Source organism: Cajanus cajan, chromosome 7 (assembly GCF_000230855.2).
Source record: "Cajanus cajan strain Asha chromosome 7, NIPB_CcT2T_4, whole genome shotgun sequence".
Lineage (NCBI taxonomy): Eukaryota > Viridiplantae > Streptophyta > Magnoliopsida > Fabales > Fabaceae > Cajanus > Cajanus cajan.
This window is the reverse complement of record NC_138523.1, coordinates 47,223,742-47,246,757: the sequence shown is the minus strand read 5'-3', so window position 1 is coordinate 47,246,757 and position 23,016 is coordinate 47,223,742. Positions and strand designations below refer to the sequence as shown.

The 23,016-nt window shown below is 32.7% G+C and overlaps 1 protein-coding gene across 5 annotated transcripts; it reads right to left on the bottom strand.

The window, feature by feature from the left end:
- Positions 1-1,202: 1,202 nt before the first annotated feature.
- Positions 1,203-6,075, bottom strand: LOC109799936 (uncharacterized). Of its 5 annotated transcripts, none has more exons than XM_083059885.1 (5): positions 5,856-6,075; positions 5,383-5,574; positions 4,248-4,733; positions 3,851-4,042; positions 1,203-3,542 (listed from the first exon to the last, which is right to left on the bottom strand). In XM_083059885.1, the coding sequence occupies exons 3-5, from the start codon at positions 4,711-4,713 to the stop codon at positions 2,071-2,073; spliced, it is 2,130 nt and encodes a 709-aa protein (XP_082916011.1). In that variant the 5' UTR covers positions 4,714-4,733; positions 5,383-5,574; positions 5,856-6,075; the 3' UTR covers positions 1,203-2,070. The 5 variants fall into 5 exon arrangements, with proteins under 5 accessions (XP_082916011.1, XP_082916013.1, XP_082916012.1 ...); XM_083059887.1 differs by lacking the exon at positions 5,383-5,574 and adding an exon at positions 5,168-5,207; XM_083059886.1 differs by lacking the exon at positions 5,856-6,075 and adding an exon at positions 5,168-5,207 and having other exon boundaries at positions 5,383-5,824.
- Between the last annotated feature and the right edge of the window lie 16,941 nt (positions 6,076-23,016).

Below are 23,016 nucleotides of genomic sequence, written 5' to 3'. Positions count from 1 at the left end.
CTTCGGCATGACCCTCACATAATTTTAATAAATAATTATTGACTTTGATAATATGGATTTGATCCGACCTTTTATATAAAATGACATATTATAAAGAAATAGACTTGATTAAGGATTTGCTTTTAATGTATTGATTTAACATTTTTTACATGACTATTTTGTTCACATAACACAAAGTATCTTAGGAATTATATAAGTATTTATTTTCTCAATTTTTTAAGAATTTGACTTTTAGTTCTTCTTAAATTTTTTGTCAACTTTTAATTCTCTATTAATTTCTTGTCCCATAAATTTGTTCTTAGAATTAAGTCTCTTTTATTAAGTGATAGTGCATGTTAATAAATCATTATTAACTCAATTATTAATATTTATGTGACATCTTAATAGATTCCAATCCATATGATAATGTAATTTTTTTATTTGTTTATAGTCAAACATTTTTTTAAAAACAAAAGATGTTAGTAAAATAATTTTTCATCTCTATTATCTTGATCGAATAATAAATTACGCATATCATATGATTTGATATCTATTAAGTAGTCATATGAATACCAATAATTAAGTCAGTTATGATTTATTAATATATAAAATCACTTAATAAATAAAACTTAATCACAATAATTAGTTTATGTGAAAGAAAATTAATAAAAACTTAAAAGTTGGTAAAAAAAATTTAAAAAATCTAAAATTTAAATTCTTAAAAAGTTGAGGAGTTAAAGACTTATTTAAAATCTTAACCCTATTGTCTTACAGTATTGGCTTGACTTTTTTACTTTGAATATTAGTTCTCATGACACAATATTTAATAGTCATTCAAAATTTCCTAGAATATATGTACTGTTAGGATACAAACAAGTCTCATATCGATAAAATAAGAGAAAAAATAATAAATTATAAAATATACTCATACTTCAATAAAAGAGAGACCTTTTGAGTAATGACTAAAAGTAAAATTGTAAGGACTTAAGCCCAAAGCGGATAATATCTCATCATTGTGGAGTATGTTTGTGTAATACTCTTACAAAAAAAAACCTCATAAAAATATCTCCTTAGCCAAATACCATGAAATAACCCCAACAATGGTATTAGAGCCAAGTTGGATGTGGTAACAACCCTCATAACCCCTAATAATTCATAACATATAATGTGATATATAAAGACAGATTCCACGACATGAAATGTTAGATCCCTGAGCCGTAAGGTTGGATGCGAAAACAACCTTCATAACTCATAACATATAATATGATATATAAATACAGATTCTGTTACATGAAAGGTTAGGTCCCTTGTTTGAAGGGATGATTGTTAGGAACAAACAAGTCTTACATCGATAAAATAAGAGAAAAAATAATAAATTATAAAATATATTCATACCTCAATGAAAGAAGGACCTTTTGGATAATGACCAAAAGTAAAGCCGTAAAGGCTTAGATCCAAAGCGGACAATATCTCATCATTGTAGAATATGCTTGTGTAATAATCTTATAAAAACAACTCTCATAAAAAAATCTCCTCAGACAAATACTATAAAATAACCCCGAGATGCACCCTATACCAGAACTGTCACAATCATTCCACCAACCTTTCAGTGTAAGCTCTATCCATGATACAATATCGATCACGACTGAGATAGTTGGATATACCTTCTCTTAATAAGAGATTCCAATGAAAGAATGTGCTCAACTACTGCCTTTGCTATCTCTAGAATCCACACAGAAACAATTTCTTTCTTTTCAAATATGGTAATATTAAAACAGATCTCGCTTGGAACTGCTATTTTTAATTTTAACATAATCAAATGTTTCAGACTATACCCTTAATTTATGTTATTGAGTTAATTAATGGTATTATGTAACCTAAAGTCTGGCATGATGAATGATGAGAAAAGAATGAAGAGGAAATAAAGAGTATTATTACAACGATACATAGACAATGAAGTGCATCCAATTCTTCTGTCTGTATTTATATTCTTTATGAGATCATATATTATTTCATGTAACCTTTAGGAAATCACAAGTTGGTGACCTCTTGTCCCAAAAACATGCAAACCATGTTTACCTGTGTGGTAGACTATTCTGTATGTGAGCATTGTTTGATGGCACCTAATCTCCTTGCAAACATGGACACCATTGGCCCTGAATCTCTGAATCCTGGGAAAGGTGTAAAGGAATTGAACTTATGCTTTTCTGGGTGAAATTGATTTCCCTTATCAACCTTAATGGAAGTGGAATCCTCTCTATTCATACAACAATCGTGTATACTTTTAGCCTCACTGAGCAGTTGGTCCTCAATCTTGCAGTTGTTCAGAGAAATGTGTTCATGGGAATGTGGAAGCGTTGTGCAAGCTGTGGAATGGACTTCTGAACCACTTCTCTCATTAAGGTGATCAAAAACTATTAAGGGGGAAGTTGACTTTGGTAAGAAACGAGTTATCCAGAGACCTTCTTTTCTCTCATACAATGCATAAGACTCAACATTCATATTATTATTTCTATTTCGTCTAGTTGAGGGTGAATGTAGTGACAGTAATGTCATTCCTTCTTTCTCCTTACTATGCCCCAAGTTGTAACAAGTTTCATTCTCCACTGAGTTATTTTTCCAGTGTTCATCACTATTGGGAGAATTTTTAGATCTAGTCTGAGGTTGTATGGGTGGACAGGCATCAACTCTTCCTTCAGATACTTCAAGCTTGTTTGATTGCAAATTCTGTCTGTAGAGGCTATTGTTCTCTGCATAAAAGGTTATTGGAGTAACATCTATTCCATGAACCTTGTTATCCAGCTCAAAATCTTTAGAAGCCTCTCCTACGTGAGACATTCTTGTTCCAACATTTTTAAATTTTGCACCAACCATGGACTGAAAATTGGATCTGAACCCTGCATTTTTTAGCTCTGGATCTTGATTCTTATTGCATGTAAGAAGTTTCTGATCAGGCCGCTGATTCAGGTGATTAGGATTTTCAAGGTTAAGAGCCAAAGACTTATCCTCATCTTGAGTTGTTTGTGAGCATCCTTTCATCATGTTTGAAATCAGGTTCATGAATGAACTATCAGGTTTAACATTGGATTTAGAACATGAAGTTTCTTGAATTTGCTTTTTGACTTTTTTACGTCCAATTATCACTTGGTGAAAGTTGCATCTCTTCTTACCTGCCAAAAACAACCCAGCACTGTGGCAGCTTTCAACACTTAAATGGAAGTCATCCTCCTTTGATAAACTGTCATTTGAATTCCCATCTGATAAGGACTTCTCCTTACCATCATTTCTTGTCATATGAATCATGCTATTACATGGAGAAGGCACGGCTGGAAGGTTCTTATTGCATAGTTGCGTCATTTCTTCAGTCCCCATCTGATAAGGTTCTGAGAAGGCATGCTCAACGCTAGTATATAATCCATCTTCTATATCAATCACGTGGTTGACAACACCAGTATCTATGCCTCCATTGCAATGTTTCCTCGGTGAAGGATTTTCTTCCATGCTACATTTAGGTTCATCTTCTTGAAGTAATAAATTACTGACTGGCCTTTCGTCAACCTGACCTGAAGAAAAATCATGAGGCAGGTGATATTTCAGGCATGCATAAAAGAATGAACTTGCATTTTTCTTTAACAAAAAGTTTCACATAGTGTCCTTTAAACATAAAGGCAATGTATTGAATTTAGAACCTGTGTGTTCAGCGAAAAAAAAAAAAAAAAAACTACCAGAATAATGAGAATTATTTTCTATGATCCAGAAAAATTGATATAAATTGTTTACAAAAAAAAAAAAAAAAAAAGAGAGAAATGAGAACGTGCTCCAAGAATTCTTGTCATGCCAGTAGCATATAAGTGATGATGACAGCACATACCTGAAATAGTAGATTTGTTTCCCTTTATCTCAGATATTATAGCTGTTCCAATGTTGGCTTGAGCAAAAATATTCTTCTCCTTCTCCAATTCATTCATTACATTCTCCTTCTGACCGTTTGGCAAATTAGGTGTTTCTCTTGCAGTGTTCATTTTCTCCATATTATCACCAAATCCTGCCAGACCATAGTTCTCTGGGATTGAGCATAAGTAGTTTACAGGAAAAAAAAAGTTACAAGAAGGAAACCAAACAAATTGACAAGTCCGAATAAACTATTTAACTAATTAGGATAACATATTTATTCTTTCTCCTTCAATAAGGCTTACTTGAACTCAATGATATACTTCAAATCCACCTTTCCCTACATCTATAGAAACCACAACAGATGTTACTTTTACCTGTATCATGATGCTCTTCACATGTTTTATGATCTGGAATGATGATGGCTGAATCACTTTCTGGTTGCATAGCAGGAGTATCTCTGGAGGAAACATCACTCTTTGAGCATATGACAGCAATAGGTTCTACAAAAACGTCATCTAGTGGTTTATCTGTGGTAGAGATTCCATCATTAACGCTTTGGAACAGTGCAAGAACCATACTGCTTGGTTCAACATTGCCAAAAAGGGAGGTGTTTTTGTTGGTAAAACTTGAATCAACACATTTGAGACTGAAACCGTTATCTGGAGACCAAATTATTTCAGATAGAGGGTCAGTGGCAGGAAATGGCTTGTTTATTCTACAAGCCGCATTTGCACCTGCACCTGGCTCATTTTTCCAGATGCACTGATTAGAATAATTTAGAACGAGTTCAATATCACTCTTTGGTTTTATTGTCTTGCTTTCTGAACTCATCTTCAACATCTGGTAGTCAGCAGAAGCTCCTGCAATATTATAACAACCAAAATTAGCCTTTTATGTAGTAATCTGAATAAAACATCTGTGTAGGCTTGTATTGCAGGATGTGAATGACAAATGGCAACGCAACTAGTTCCTTAACACCAAGTTTGCCATCAAATTATTTGATTAACTTATAGGTTAATCAAGACATAAAAACGTGACTCCCTTTGATACAACATTACAACATTATACCCCCGTCCTGAAATTCTGAATATATTCATGATATTCCCAATAATTTTGTGCACATGTGATGCTTGGAATCACAAACAACAATTGTTTACAAAACTTAAATGGGCATTGACCAAAATTATCCATCAAATAAATATTTTTACAAAATTTAATCCTTCCAAATAAAATATTATACTATGGGTTCCTCCTACTATCAACTCATGATGTTTTCCATTTTAACATAACTTACCATATATTCCTTTTTTGTTTTCCCAAATTCAGCTTATCATCTGTGTGATGTGTAGAGTTCAAAACAAAGCATTATCAGCGCGATTCTATGTAGTCTAAGACAATGATTTGAGTGTACATAAGAGAACAAAAACTTCTCACTAAACACAATGATGAAAGAACACAAAACTATAAAAAAAAAATGGAGACAAATCACATAAATTTATTTAATGTTACCTATATATCCATAACATCTCAGTGGATATTCATTATCTCAAACTTCATTACAGGTTTTTTCGACAAAACTTGATCAATGTTCCCTTCATATGACTCCTCTCTCTCATTTAGGATGATTTCTTCGTTATCGTTGGGCATAAGGAAATCGATAGGTGCAGGGAATAGATAAATAGATGTGTTCAAGACCTCAAGCTAATTCAAAGTCAATTGTTGATACATATTAATTGCAAATAAGACCAAATAGTATAAACTTCTGATCGTAAGAAATGAACGTGATGCACACCCTACAATCACGTGAAAAGAAGCAAGCAAAAGAAAAAAAATACAAAAGATAAACTATAAAAACAGAAGTATTAGATTCTTTTTTTTTCTTCTTTTTATCATAAAAAGTTGATCATATATAACTCTAGTGCAACAAGTTCAAAACTGAACAAGGCATTAAGCAAAACTAAAAATTGAGGTGACGTACATACCCGTTGAATGCTGATTATGAAGCAAAAAGGATATTTGGTTTGGTGGTGTGTCTGGTCGTCAGAGAAAGAAGAGAATCCACTTGCAGTTACCAAACGTCCTGCTATGGCATTAGCTGTCACATGAAGCTGTTCATGCGAGGTCTACGATCTGCCACGTTGAAACATGTCATTCCACGAAAGCTCCTGCATTATTCTATTAGGATGTATGTAGTTGCTTGACCAACTTTCCATTATTTGCTTTTAGGCCTTTTCTTTTACATATTTCAAGTAAACCAATCCTTTCAATGTCATTTTTCTTTAGCAAGATTCGGAAGAATAAATATACTCTTATACTATAAATAAAAGTACACACACAAACATTAAATCCAAATAATCGTATCAAACACGTTATCATGAAGCGAGGGAGCAGTTTGCAATTTGAGCAAATTGACATGTAACAAATCCCAGCCCTCCATTGAATATCCATTAATCATTATCCAACGGTAATGGATTACGGACACTAGAAAGGTTTAGTTACAATCAGCATTTGGTTGTGATGTGAGGTCAAACATCACACTGAATATTCTGGCTGTTGATGCTGAGTTATCGTTTGCTCATCGATTCATCCATTCTCACTTGTTGACACTTGACACTCTCATTTATTCACAACCCATTCATTAATCTTATCATAACTCTTTACTAGTTTCAAAACCAAAGACACCGGAAACAAGGGGCTACTCATAACACACGTCATCCAGCCCATGTGATTCCAATGTTTTATTTTCTTAACATGCATATTTTTAAGTATATTAGACTTGTGATAAACAATTATATTGTAACACAAGATTAATAATTTATTTTAAAACATGAAAATTTAATCTATAAATAATTATGATTGGACCGTCTCGCCCGTAGGCCGATTGGTATCGCCGACTCGGCCGTAGGCCGATTGGTATCGCCGAATATAAGGGCTACTATGCGTGTGAGGCCGACTATAAACCTGTGCACTGCCTAGGCCGATTCACGACCTGATCTCACCCGAATGTAACCTTGGCTGACTCACTCGACTGTAACCTTGGCCGACTTACTCGACTATAACCTTGGCCGACTCACCCGACTGTAACCTTGGCCGACTCACTCGACTGTAACCTTGGCCGACTCACCCGACTGTAACCTTGGCCGACTCTCCCTCTCAGAGCCAAATACCGATCGACTCCCACTCATAAAGGCTTACTCGGTCATTATCCGATTGGACACTCAGTAAATGGCGAGGTCCCACCTTCACTCACCAAGTATTTTCCAGATTGTAACGGCTAAAGAGATCCCCATATTCACGGGGCCCATAAGGCCCGTGAACAAGAAACTATAAAATCCAAAATCCTAGAGTTAAGAAGACAGATTACACTTTTGAATGCTCTGGCTCTAAGGCACGATCTAGATAAAAAACCCTAGTCCACCCTTTGGCCGGAACATTTTGGCGCCCACCGTGGGGCTACGGTGAAACTTTTCCTACGCCCCAAGTAACACAGAAGAATCCGCACTTTACCATGGCAAGAGGCGGCACATCCAACAGCGACTCGCAACACCCTACCATGGAGGAGATGATGGCATTGATCAACATTTTAAGGGAGGAGAATGCGCGATCCAGGGAGAGAAAGGAGGCTATTCAACGAGAAAATGAGGAGATTATGAGGCGGGCGGACGAGATGCAAGCTATGATAACGGCCAACGCCAGGACGGTGGAGGAAGATGTCATGATGTAAGTCCCTAGAGATTTTCGACTTTTTTCGGAGGCCATAGAGGCCGAGACCATCCTAAGGGATCATCGGATTCCCCAAGTCGAACTTTTTGATGGAACTCAAGATCCCAGTCAGCACTTGACGGATTTCCGCGCTCAAATGTTGATTTGTGGAGGAAGTATGGAAGTCCGCTGCAAACTATTCATGGGTACACTCAAAAAAGCAGCACTGGATTGGATTAGTGGTCTCCCTGACCGATCAATCACCGACTTTGATGTCTTTAGTCGACTCTTCATGGCACAGTTCGCCGCTAACAAGAAGAAACCACCGATCACGTCGGACTTGTTCGACCTCAAACAGAAGCGGGAGGAGTCGTTGAAGGACTTTCTGCAAAGGTTCAATGAGGTCGCTTGGAGGATAGCGTCCTTGGATGAAAGGATGGCAGTCATCGCGTTCCAGAAGGGCTTAAGGTCTGGAGCTTTCGACATCGCGCTGGAGAAAGCAAATTGTCAAACGATGTCGGAGGTGAGAGCTTTCGCCCTGAGTCACATCAAGACGGAGAAGGGACAAATCAACAAAAGGGTAGCTGAAAGTCGAGAAGCTGGGGTCGTCCCAAGAGATTTTTATTCCATATAAAAATGTGAAAAGGTTTTTTGCTGAGAAGGTTTTTAACGAGGCACCACTAACCAATAATTCCAATTTTATTAAATACCATCTCTTTTATCTTTCCATGATCGACAGGTGTGTTATTTAAAGGCAGCAAACTCGTGATTGTCGGCAAAAGTCCGGTTGGACGAGTATAAATAACTCGAAGACAAACTCGTGATTGTCGGCAAAAGTCCGGCTGGACGAGTATAAATAACTCGAAGACCAAACTCGTGATTGATCGGTAAAAATCCGACTGGGCGAGTATAAATAACTCGAAGACCAAACTCGTGATTGTCGGCAAAAGTCCGACTGGGCGAGTATATAAATAACTCGAAGACCAAACTCGTGATTGATCGGTAAAAGTCCGGCTGGGCGAGTATAAATAACTCGAAGACCAAACTCGTGATTGATCAGTAAAAATCCAACTGGGCGAGTATAAATAACTCGAAGACCAAACTCGTGATTGATCGGTAAAAATCCGACTGGGCGAGTATAAATAACTCGAAGACCAAACTCGTGATTGATCGATAAAAATCCGACTGGGCGAGTATAAATAACGAAGACCAAACTCGTGATTGGTCAGTAAAAATCCGACTGGGCGAGTATAAACAACTCGAAGACCAAACTCGTGATTGATCGGTAAAAATCCGACTGAGCGAGTATAAATAACTCGAAGACCAAACTCGTGATTGATCGGTAAAAATCCGACTGGACGAGTATAAATAACTCGAAAACCAAACTCGTGATTGATCGATAAAAATCCCACTGGGCGAGTATAAATAACTCATTAGACGTTGTAACTTGGTCATTTTCATCACCAAAAAAAGTCAGAACTTGGGCGATCATCCCATGTGATATTGAATTCTTAACTTGGATTATTTTTCAATGGTAATGCAGATCGGTATATGGACGACTGCCTTTCCAAATAATAACAGGAATTTTTTCATTCACTTTTTGAGGTCGGCGTATGAGATCGCATGTGCGATCGGCGTATGGGCGATTGCCTTTTCAGATAATAACACTTAAGAATTTTTTCACTCATTTTTTAAGGTCGGCGTATGTAATCGGCATGTAGGCGACTGCCTTTTCAAAATACAAGTTTTAACTAGAAAATTTTTCATTCATTGTTTTAATCGGAGTTTGGGCGATTGATTTGCAAAAATTCAAGTTTTTCCACATGATGACTCATATAATATCTCGGTTTATTTCCGACTTAGATCTAAGGAGTACTTGCTTAAGCCCTTTCGCCTCGTAGGCTAAGGGCTGGAAGGCAAGTGGACCGTCTCGGCCGTAGGCCGATTGGTGGCGCCGACTCGCCTGTAGGCCGATTGGTATCGTCGTCTCTGTCGTAGGCCGATTGGTGTCACCGACTCGGTCGTAGGCCGATTGGTATCGCCGACTGGGCCGTAGGCCGATTGGTATCTCGGACTATAAGGACTACACCTTAAGCCTTTTCTCCTTATAGGCTAAGGGCTGGAAGGAAAGTGGACCGTCTCAGCCGTAGGCCGATTGGTATCGCCGACTCGCTTGTAAGCCGATTGGTATCGCCGACTCTGTCGTAGGCCGATTGGTGTCACCGACTCGGCCGTAGGCCGATTGGTATCGCCGACTGGGCCGTAGGCCGATTGGTATCTCGGACTATAAGGACTACACCTTAAGCCTTTTCTCCTTATAGGCTCAAGGCTAGAGGGCAAGTGGACCGTCTCGCCTGTAGGCCGATTGGTATCGCCGACTCTATCGTAGGTCGATTGGTGTCACCGACTCGGCCGTAGGCCGATTGGTATTGCCGACTGGGCCGTAGACCGATTGGTATGTCGGACTATAAGGACTACACCTTAAGCCTTTTCTCCTTATAGGCTAAGGGCTGGAAGGCAAGTGGATCGTCTCGGCCGTAGGACGATTGGTATCGCCGACTCGCCTGTAGGCCGATTGGTATCGCCGACTCTGTCGTAGGCCGATTGGTGTCACCGACTCGGTCGTAGGCCGATTGGTATCGCCGACTGGGTCGTAGGTCGATTGGTATCTCGGACTATAAGGACTACACCTTAAGCCTTTTCTCCTTATAGGCTCAAGACTGGAAGGCAAGTGGACCGTCTCGCCTGTAGGCCGATTGGTATCGCCGACTCTATCGTAGGCCGATTGGTGTCACCGACTCGGCCGTAGGCCGATTGGTATCGCCGACTGGGCCGTAGGCCGATTGGTATCTCAGACTATAAGGACTACACCTTAAGCCTTTTCTCCTTATAGGCTAAGGGCTGGAAGGCAAATGGACCGTCTCGGCCGTAGGCCGATTGGTATCGCCGACTCGCCTGTAGGCCGATTGGTATCGCCGACTCGCCTGTAGGCCGATTGGTATCGCCGACTCTGTCGTAGGCCGATTGGTGTCACCGACTCGGCCGTAGGCCGATTGGTATCGCCGACTGGGCCGTAGGCCGATTGGTATCTCGGACTATAAGGACTACACCTTAAGCCTTTTCTTCTTATAGGCTCAAGGCTGGAAGGCAAGTGGACCGTCTCGCCCGTAGGCCGATTGGTATCGCCGACTCGGCCGTAGGCCGATTGGTATCGCCGAATATAAGGGCTACTATGCGTGTGAGGCCGACTATAAACCTGTGCACTGCCTAGGCCGATTCACGACCTGATCTCACCCGAATGTAACCTTGGCCGACTCACCCGACTGTAACCTTGGCCGACTCACTCGACTGTAACCTTGGCTAACTCACCCGACTGTAACCTTGGTCGACTCTCCCTCTCAGAGCCAAATACCGATCGACTCCCACCCATAAAGGCTTACTCGGTCATTATCCGATTGGACACTCAGTAAATGGCGAGGTCCCACCTTCACTCACCAAGTATTTTCCAGATTGTAACGGCTAAAGAGATCTCCATATTCACGGGGCCCATAAGGCCCGTGAACAAGAAACTATAAAATCCAAAATCCTAGAGTTAAGAAGACAGATTACACTTTTGAATGCTCTGACTCTAAGGCACGATCTAGGAAAAAACCCTAGTCCACCCTTTGGCCGAAACAATGATAAATAGAAATTGAATTAAATGTGGTGTTAAAAAAATTAATAAAAAAAATTTCACTACATACTACACCAATTCTTACTGATCCTCTGTATTGACTACTTGAAGGAGATTAGTATTTTACATTTGACCAAATACCATGGGATGAACGCTTTTATATGAAAGGAGTGGCATTGAGTTGGTTTAAGTGGATATATGATAACCATACCTTGACAGGACTGGAGGCTCTAGAATTACATTTTGGTCCATCCAGCTGAGTTGTTCAAACTCAAACAAATGACTTACCCTCGTTATTTTCTTCAACCATGGCTAAGTCATTTACTTCCATGTCTCATATTTCTAAAAACGACAGGTCCAGAATGGTTCACGTGGATTGAGAAATCAATGCAAGTTTGCGTCAATTTTGAGTCCACGATGTCGACCCTAGAACATAGCGTCCATCGTTTTTCTTTGTCAGGTTTATAGACTAATGTCCATTTTTGGTTGACACTAATTACCATTAGCCAAATATGTTGGACACAAATGCTTGGCTTTGAGCTTTGGAACATTATTAATTGTCGTGCTTCGATATTTTTTTCAGATTTAAATATTTTTTTAATCCTTATAAAATTGATGATTTTGATTTTGGTTCTTCTAAATTTTTTCTTTATTTTTCATCTTTTTAAAATTTATAAACATTGTTTTTTTTCTTGTAAAATAATTAAATTTTGATTTTGATCTATATAAAATATTGTTTTTTGAATTTTATCTCTTTAAAATTTAAATTAATTATTTTTAGTTTTAAAATGAATAAATAATATTTATTTAAATAATCTATAATTTTTTTAAAGATGTTAAATATTAACATAATATTAATAGTAGTTGTAGATAACGCTTAAGATAATTAATTAACTTTTTAATAAATAAAAAATAATTAAAAATGATCACATAAGAAATAGAACTAAAAATAATAATTTTAATTTTATAAAAAAGATAAATAAAGAAAAAAATTTACAACGATTAAAATCAAACGTGTAAATTTTATAAGTATTAAAAATATATTTAAGTTTTTTTTTTTTTTAATGTTCCATTCCACAAACACACTAGTTGACAAATAGTAAGCCCAACGAGCAGCGTATCGTTTTTCTCGTAGATTAGAGTGACATGGCGGAATTCAATCATACCATTATCATAAAGGCTAGTAAATGTGTTCTCGCGGATGCAAATGCTAAAAAGAATCGTACAAATATAAACTATTGCAATCTTTGTGATTTCTCGATAATCTGTAACAGTAGGGATTTGATTCCCTTTGTATTCATCCTCTACATTTTGATGAAAATATACTTAAATATTTTTAAGATAATACATTAATTTTTGATTAAAAAAAATCTTTTATTTATGTTTTAAATATTTAGATTTTATTTATTTTGATTATTTTATATTTTTTTTAAAAATAAAATAATATCAAAATTTGATTTTTGTATCATAATTCTTTTTATATAAAAAGCTCATGAATAAAATTAGACCATATTTCTCTAATAAAAATAATCTTTACAAAATACAAATACAAAAATCTTATTATTAGTATAAGAGCCTAGTTAAATTTGGTGACAGTCAATAACTCATGATTATGACAAAAAAAATGATATACAAAAATAAATTTTCTTGAATTGAGAGGTTAGGTCTTTTGTTAGAGAGGATAATTGTTGAGATACAAATTAAGTCTCATGTCGCTAGAACAAGAGAAGAAACAAACGTATATAAAAACACGCACATACGCTATTAGTTAGAAGCCTTTTGAGTGATAATCAAAATTAAAGTTAAGAGGGTGAAAGTTCAAAATGGATAATATCAAACCATTATGGAGTTGTATGTGCAAATATCCCAAATACTCTAAAATAAATGACATACAATAAACAAGATATAATCCTCTTCTTGATTAAAAAAAAATATTTCATCAAACAAATACTATAACATAACTCTAACATTGGTATCTAGAGCCAAGTTCTTACGACTTGTGGAGATAAAAGTTGAAACAAACTTTTCCTAAATTTCTCCACCTATTTTTTACCAAAAATCTATGATCTATGGGCTATGAGAATAGAGACATACCTTGAGACTTTAGATATCTAGGAAAGCATAGAAAAATATTATGATGTTTTTGTGTTGCCAAACAATCTTATCATAGTTCAAAAGGCAAAAAGTTGTTTGTCTACCTGTGTTTCACAAAATGCTTTCACCAAAATCATGACTCTCAAATTGCCAAAAGTAATTTGGGATTACTTGAAGGAAGAATATGCTAGAGATGGAAAGTGTTAAATTTAATGAGAAAATTCGAATTAGAAAGAATAAAAGAGTTTGAGACAATAAAACAATACTCAGACAAATTGTTTAACATTGCTAATAAGGTATGATAAATAGGAGCACAATTTCTTGATTCTAGAATTGAAAAAAAATCTAGTAAACGTGTTTAAGAGATATAAAGCTTCAATAGTAGAGATGTCAAAGTGAACCAACCTGACTCATCATAGGTTGGTGATTTTAATTGACCAACCTAACTTGACTCATTTTCTGGTGGGGCAAAAAAATTTCAATCTACCTCGACCCACCATGAGTTGGCGGGTTAAGTGGGTTGGTTCACTAGATTTTTTAAAATAAAAAAATAAAAACAAAAAAATTAGTTACATGTTCTTATTTTTAATAAATAAAATAAAAGTTATAATTTTATCAAAAAAATCAAGTCTGTCATTGATTCAAATGTAATACATAAGAAAATGTCAATCAAAATTTTAAATAATAACTACATAAAACATATATATATATATATATATATATATATATATATATATATATATATATATTTTAATTGTAGTAGGATTGAAATTTAACCAAAATTGATGTACTTTTTTTTCTAACCTAGACCGACCTAACCCGGACCCATGGCAAGATGAATTGATCCACTGGGTTGGACTCATTTTAACACCTTTATTTAATAGTAGCCTCAAAGAACATAAAGAACTACTTGAATAAGATCACTTTGACAAAGGTGTTACATGCATTGCAAGCATCATAACAAATGAGGCTTATGAGGCAAGAAAGAACTGTGGAGGATATATATTTAGCCAAGTGAAAGAACAACAATGGTGACAAAAATAAGAAGGAATCATTCAAAGAAAACGACCAAAATAATATCACTCAAATGTTTTCACCGTATCCTTATTGCAAAAAGATTTGTCATTCACACCAGAGATATTGGTGGAGGCTTGACACAAAATGTTACAAGTGCGGATAATTAGAACACATGAAAAAAGTATGCAAGTCTCACTAACAACAAGAAAAGGCTAACATCATTGAAAATCAACCAGAAAATGAAGAAGAATCACTACTTTAAATGTCATGGTTTACAATCAAAACACCCTCAAAGACTTGGCTTATCGAGAACTCTTCAAAGAATTTAACAAAATTGATATCTCTAAAGTCCAAATAGGGAATAGAGCACACCTTGCAGTATAGGGCAAAGGAACAATTATTATTAAAAGCAATTCAAGTTTGAAATTAATATATAATATTTTATACGTTCCTAATATTAATCAAAGTTTGTTGAGTGTTGTCTAGTTGTTGAAAAAAGGCTACACAGTATGATTTGAAGATAAAAATTGTGTGGTTAAAGATATAATCAACAAAGAAGTTCTTAATGCTCATATGAAAAACAATAATTTTCCTTTAAATTTTGTGAAAGAGATGCCAATTATAAATGAAGATACAAGTAAAGAGTACAAAGATTATGTCTTCAAAAAAAAATTGATAATTAGAAGGAGAATGAGATGATGAAAAATCACCTTCAAAAGAGAAGTTGGAGTCAAACATTAAGTGGTCTCATTCAAGAAAGATTATAACAATAATTACAAGAAAAATAAAAGAAGAAAACAGTCAAAAACAAAAAAGATAGATTTGAAATTAAAATTGAAATTGGATGATAAAGATATTAAGTCAAGGAAGAATGTTGAGAATATGTCTACAAATTTTTAGGAGAATAAATTAGCTTTAATAAAAATACTTTATTTATATTTCATATTTTTAGATTTTTTTTTATTATTTTATAATTTATTTTCTTATTTTTAGAATAGGATAATATGAATAGTTGGTTCTAGTATTATAATTTTTCTCTATGTATATAGAGCTTGTGAATAAATATAGATCATGTTCTCTATCAAAAAATAATGTTTACAAAATACAAATACAAAATATCCCATCACATTTTTTCAAAAATTATGCAATTCAAATTTGGAATAGAAATTCACATTTGTCGCATGTAGATTAAATCCAATTCCTTGTGAAATCACTTTGATTCAACTATTGTGTTCTACTCTAATAGCTCCATTGAAATCAAACATTAAATTTAAATCTACAAGATCACGTGTCTTAAGAGGTATTATTCCTAAGCTCAAATTAAGATAGTAATCCTTTAATTTAGAATAATGTACACCATTCTCCATAATACACATAGTCAAGATCAATTTCAACAATGGATAATTAATTGTATTCAAAACAAAATAGATTACCCTAAACACAAGAAATTATATTAAGTCAAGGTTCGATACCAAGAAATCTTACAAAGATCATCTATTCCTAACTACAATGAGGATTTAGTAAACATAAGTTTAAAGAAAAAAACAAACAAGAGGGAAATGATTATGGATGGTGGTGACTACAGTGAATCTTCAAGATTCTGTTCCAAAGATTGCTTCTTTAACAAATAGTGAAAATGGAGAGTGGTGAGAGAAATGGTCTTCCAAATTTCCAATGCATTCTACCCACGAATGAGCCTTGCAAAGGAAGGGTATAATGTATTAGTTGAAATGGGCCCAACATGTAGTAAGTTTTGTTACAACTTTATGGTAAGTTACAGACTTTCAGCCCGCATTCGACGTGGCCCAAAAAAAATATATGAATGGCCTCGAGAAAGGCATTGATATACCAGTCGGAATTTTGTGTTCTAACGTCTACCTATGTATATGGCATCTTCCATATTAACTTACCAGAGAACTCCAGTAATCCTAGCGTGTACTCAGTCTTAGGGGGTGTATTGGTTTAGGATTTTGTAGGATTTTAAAAGACTTTTTTTGAGTAAAAAAATCCATTGGTATTCAATCAGGATTTTATGTCACTTAAAAACAATCTAGTGGTATTCAATCTTGATTTTCAAGATTTTTTAAAGAGTTCATTAAAATTCATTGGTATTCATTTGAGATTTTTTACAACTTAAAAACAATCCATTGGTATTCAAAAATATAAGGATTTTAAAGGATTGTTGTGTGAGAAGGATTTTGAAGGACTTTTTAGTGTTATTTATAAATACCAAATTCATAAAACAATCTCATCCAAACCCATCGGATTTTGAAAGATTGTTTGAAGTGACTTTTCAAGAATTTCAAGTGAGTTTTTCATCTTTTTTTTTCTTCTATGCTCCTATCTTCTCCATTTTTTCTCTGCTAATAATACTGCACTATTGTTCATTGCTCATATATAATATTGTAGTACTATTCTCATCTCATTCCCCTATTTTGTGAAACTCCGATGTGTAAATGATAGTGTCATTGATTTGCTCTATTTTTCTGTTCGTTCTCCTTAATTGACTTGCTTTATTTTATTTTACGTAGTTGAATTTGTTCATTTATATAACAAAAAAAAAATGCTTGAAATCTCAACTTTTAAGTGGTACTTTTTTTATAACACACGTCAAGAAAAGAAAAAGGTGAAAGATAATTGATATCTTAATCTCTACATATATATATATATATATATATATATATATATATATATATATATAAGATGAATTTGTTAGGGTTTTTGTGAGTAGAATGAGATGAAAATAGATCTTAGTTGGGGGAAGAACCCTCTCAGCATAAAAACTGCGATTTCTCTCCTTCCCTTAAGTTTGTTACTCTTATCCCCCTCCTTTTACGACTCAACAATTATTTTTATTTTTTTTACTATGAATTTTTCTTTTTATTTTTATATTGTGAAATTAGGACTTTTTTATATTTTAAAAAAAGAAAATTAACATAAGACATTGCAGTATATAATTTTTAGGGTTTAGGATTTATGTCTTCATTAGCTTATTTTTTAAAAGAGGAAATATTGTTAAAATATTTGTTAGAATAATTTACATTTATAAATATCGTTAAAAATTATCATATAATATATAACTAAAATAATATATATATATATATATATATATATATATATATTCTATATATCTAAATGTTTATTCTTTAAATAATAATAATAATAATTATTATTATTATACTAATATTATATATATTGCATATGTAATTAGGTAAATATTTTTTTGGTGGATTGTGGATTTCCTAATCGACGCCAATTTTTAGCTCCATTTCAAGGTGTAAGATATCATCTACAAGATTTTGCAGGTCAGGGTAATGACCCTGAAAATGAGAAAGAGTTGTTCAATCTTCGTCATGTGTCTTTAAGAAATGTGATCGAGAAAATATTTGGTATTATTTTTATTTAAAACACAAGTAGAACTTGTGTTAGTATGTGCAACACTACATAACTTTTTATGTAAAGAATGTCGTTCTGATGAATTTTTAATTGAAGCGGTGGATGAACCTTCATCTTCAACGTTACCAATTAACGAAGATCATACTTTTGAACCTATTATTCAAATCCAGGAGCAAGAGTGAAAAGACGCTAATACTTGGAGGACTAGTATAACTATGGATATGTGGGTGAATGTTATTTAAGAGGATAAGATATTATAGAAAATTATTATTATTATTATTTATCTAGACATTATTAATTTTTATTATTTTTGTCTTTGACTCTTTTTAAATTTGAATGTATGAAATTTTTTTTGAAATCTTATCAAATGTCAAAAATCCACAAAAATTTTACAAAATCCCACAGAATCCATTAAAATCTTGATTTAAAAGTCTTGCAGAATCCATTAAAATCCTGATTTTAAGTCTTGTAGAATCTTGCAAAATCTTAAAAGTCATGAAAATCTTGCAAAGTCTTTTAAAATCTGCAGGATTTTTTTTAACTAAAAAAATCTTTTAAAATCCTAATCCAATACACCCCCTTAGTGTCAATTGTTGAGTTTCCAAAAGATACCTTACTTCTTGTCTTCATGGTGTGGGACACCACTCAAGTGTCTTGAATGTTATTGTTAAGTATTTTTCTTTACTTTATTAGAAGATGTCAAAAGAAATCCTCCAAAAGTGCATTTATTCACAAGACTACCGTAAACAACCACTTTCCATGAATTAAAATTTTTTTTCCCATTAAAACCATACATATAAATTCATCAAATATCACTACTAGATTAATTTCTTCATAAATAATATGTTCTAATAGATATTAAATTCACAGAAAATTTTTCTGTAAAATTTCATTATAAATTCATAGGACAATTTGCAAAAAAATTATCTGTGAATTTTCAAATTAGCAAGTAAATTTTTGCAAATTTAACTTTACAAAAAATCTGCCGGTATATTTTCTTCAATTTTTTTTAAAAATAAATTTAGAATTTCTAAAATATTCATATAAATTCATTCATTTATTCCGTAATATCTAAAAGTTTTAAATTTGTAAAATGTTTATTAAATTATAAGTAATATTGTTATATATAATAGTTATTATAAATTTACAATATAAGTTTTGCACTAATTTTAAATTTTATTATTGTACTATATTTTTTATAAATTATTCGATTCTTTGTATGTTATTTAAGTACAGTCCAAATTAGGATGATTTTCTTTTTAAAATTCTTACTTATAATTTTTTATTGATTAATTTCTAATAAATAAATATAAAATCGTTCGATTTTTTTTATTGAAAAAGTGATTACTGTAGAGTCATTTCTCATTAATATCTCTGTTAGTATTCTAATTTCTTACCTTTAACTCATGCATTTCTTGAGTGGTGAAGTTAATCAAATAACTTTTGTGAATAAACTTGAACTCAAGGCACCATGTTAAAAACATACAAGATTAATTTGAAATATTTATATCTATTATAAAAGGGAATAAGTTTTGATAACTATTTTTTTAGTTTTCAATTTTCATTCAATATTATTAAAAGCATAAACATGACTATATATACATACACATAGATGTGTGTGTGGAAATTGAGATTTAATTGGTACAAATAAATTTTTATGACTATATCAGATCCAATAACTTTTAGAGAGAGTATGATTACAAGAAATCCAGATCCAGTAACTTTTATTAAAATGTGTATTATAGTTTGACAATTACGCACAACAACTATAGCCTATCGCCATACGTCATTGAAAGGAAAAACAATTTATATCTTCCTTTGATTGGTTATTATGACCCTAAGAGACTTTTCAAGATGGATGCTTGACAATCAGGAAGAATGGATTAAAACTTGCAAGGTTTGAAAGAACTTGCACTATCAACCGTTGTAACTTGGCTAGCAGTAGCCTTTGACTTTTCTGCAAAATTACAACTCCATGTAAGATATATAGACATTCTTCGTGATCATCTTTCAAGTTGCTAAAAATTGAAAACTGCAGAATGTTTGCAATTTCCAAATGGTTTACTAGACATATTTGAGGTGCAAATCATGGAAACTTGAAAATATCAAATGATAGAAGTCAATTATTATGGACCATGAAAGCTAAATCTGTGTTAACTAGTGAATGTTTTTAATTTTATCAAATGCTTGAAGGCACACCAAATCTTATATATCTTTCCGGTTTGTGTCAGGATGATGTAGAGCCTCCTTCAGCAATATATCCACTGTGTGGAGAAAACATAAAAAAATTGAGAGCAATCAATTTGAAATCCTAGAAAGTTTCGTCAACTTAGAAAGTAATATTTTAATACTTAAATGTTATTATCGTTAAAAGAGATGCCAAAATTGCAGTAATGAAGGCATAAATTGCAATAAGAAAAGTAACTTACCAGTAGAGAGAGAGAAGAGAAAAGTGATGGTAAAAAATGCTAGAACAAAGAGAATGAGATCAAGAAAGCAAGCCCATACATATAACGTTTAGGTTTAGAGGAAAATTAAGCACTCATTACAAATGGGGTTTGTGTATTACAAACTTGTGATTTCAGGTTGAAAAATTAAGAAAACAAAAAACAAAAAATAGTTTCAGATCAGCTACTAATTTATTGATAGTGAAAATTTGCATCAAATTTGAAAATCATTTTAAATAAATAAATTGTTTCTTTTAGGAAATTAAACTTCGTAAAAAGTTTTGCAGAAAATTATACCTATATGAATTTTCTCTCATTTAGTAAAATAGAATATTACCTACAAAATTTTCATTTATTACCTACCGAATTATATTCGCAACTAAATTATCAGAAGAAAAAAAATATATTCCTGCAACATTTTATAGGATTTTGTTATCTACAAAAAAGTTCTACAATTAATATAATTACAAGAAAATTCGTAAAAAGTTTATGAAAATTAGTTTTTGTAAAAATAGTTACCGAAATTTTTTGCTAGTTTTTACCCTTAAAAAAATCAGCAAAATTTTTCTGTTCGCACACTACTAGATTTTAATGCATTAGCAACATTTTCTTGTTTACATTTGTTAAAATGTTACTAATTTTCAAAATTAAAGTCCCATATCGAGTAAAAAAAATTTACATAAGTTATTTTGCAACATTTTTTTGAAAAATATTATTATAATTGCTTCTAAAATCAAAGTCTCACATCGAGTCAAAAATAATATATTTCTCTTATATCTAATTGTAACCCATAATTAAAGTTCTACATCGAATAGATTAATGACTCATAAAGAGTATATATACTCATATAGTTATATTTAAGATAAATAAAATTTGATATTCTATATATAATTAATGGTGACTAACTAAAAATGTCTTTCCCTAAAAACTTAAAGAACTCCTAGAAGTTTAGTTTAGGAGACATAAAAAATATAATAATTGTTAGTTTAGGAGACATAAAAAATATAATAATTGATAGTATTTAAATTAAAATTAATTATTATTTTATAAAGTTTAGGGTTTCTTGGCAACATTATTAAAATGTTACAAAAAATTATTAAAATGTTACAAAAAGATTACTTTAGTAACATTTTTTAAATGTTACCTAATTATGCAAAAATGTTATTAAAAGTCTTTAGCAACATAGACTATATACAACATTTGATAATATGTTGCTAAAATAAATTAGCAACATTTATACATAATTAAGTAATATTTTTCAAATGTTGCTAAATACTATTTGTGTTGTAGTGGCAAAAAAAAAAACATTTTTAAGTGGTGTATAATTTTATTAAAATTGACGCTAAAGTCAATATAGCATCAACTATCTTATTGTAGTCTCAACCTTTGGCCAATGCTAAAATGCAAAATTAATTATTGCATATATATGTCTCAACATTTAGGCATATTTAAAACATTCATGAAATATTTGACACAAATACATGTCTAAAATGAGTACAAATTTATATGATTATCGATGTAAAAAAAACTATACTAATAATTAATTAAAATTATTTAAAATATAACTTTTAAGTAATTATTATTGAAGTTAACTATTTTCAAATGATATGATAATCCATAATTTGGTAACTAAATAAGTAACCTCAACTCAAGTATGGCAACCCTACAACCAAATTTCTTTACAAATAAGTTTATTTATTGCCCATGAATTCTTCTTGTATTCTTTCTTGGACCAAAAGAAAATAATTAAGTGGCACTGTGGCGGTGTAAAATTCCTTTTATATTATCAGTGTATCTCAATTAAATTCTATATATAATTTATATATATGATTGTGAATTAGAAAAAATGAAATCTCTGCATTTTTTTTTCGTACCTACCCTTGCCGTTCCCTATGATCCGTCGTTGATAATAGTAATTGATGAAGCATTTTGAGCGTGGCAAAGGTATTGTATGACAGCGATGGCCAACAAAATCTCTCTTTCACTCTTTTTAAGTTACCTTTTCAAAGTTCTTTCAGATGTTCTATTGAATGCTTTATGTTAGTATTATATATTGGGAAGGAATGCTAATATAATGGGCTTTATCGACCATAGGGATCAACTTTATCTTTGCGTTTGTGATGACATACTCAATGTGTCTCTATTCTCTTTTGACTCCTCTATCTCGTGGAATCTCATTCATTCCCATGTACACTATATTCGTGTGCCAATATTGTATCTAAAATCCCAAAAATGATTTATTTCTCTCATCATTGCACGGAGGGTAGTGCCAAAGATCCATGAAAAGGCTAAGCTGGAATTTTATCTTTCTCCTATACGTATATTCTATTTTATTTCTACCAGTAAGTTATTTATGATTCTAACTTGTGTGCTACATCATTATTGAAAACTAAAATATATTAAGAAGACATATTGTGTATATGTCAATGTTTTCGGAAATGCATGTGGAAGGGTGTTTCAAACCTAGATTCAAACCTTAAATTTATTTTTTTTTTCCAAAAATTTTCTATGGCAATTAACATACTACTAGTAATTGTTTTTTATATTTGTATTTTATATCTTTAACTGGTATCATGTTCCTTGGTTTCGCTGGGTTCCATATATGATGATGTCATCGATAGAGCCTTATCCAAAGTCAATGAAACATTTTTAATATAAAACTCATCAGGGTTATACGAAACATCTCATTATTGTACATACTAATTATAGAAGAAGAAAAAAATCTGATTTACATCTCTATCTCTGATTACTTGTACAAAAATAAGAATAGTTGCATAATGCAACTTCTCGCCACCCTTTCCCAAGTCAAATTGC

Bases quoted from the DNA above. Each gene is read 5' to 3' on its own strand.
- LOC109799936 (XM_083059885.1), bottom strand. From the start codon at position 4,713: ATGTTGAAGATGAGTTCAGAAAGCAAGACAATAAAACCAAAGAGTGAT. The intron at 4,043-4,247 runs GTAAAAGTAACA...GCTCAATCCCAG, and splicing joins TGAAGAGCATCATGATACAG to AGAACTATGGTCTGGCAGGA. The intron at 3,543-3,850 runs GTATGTGCTGTC...ATTTTTCTTCAG, and splicing joins AAACAAATCTACTATTTCAG to GTCAGGTTGACGAAAGGCCA.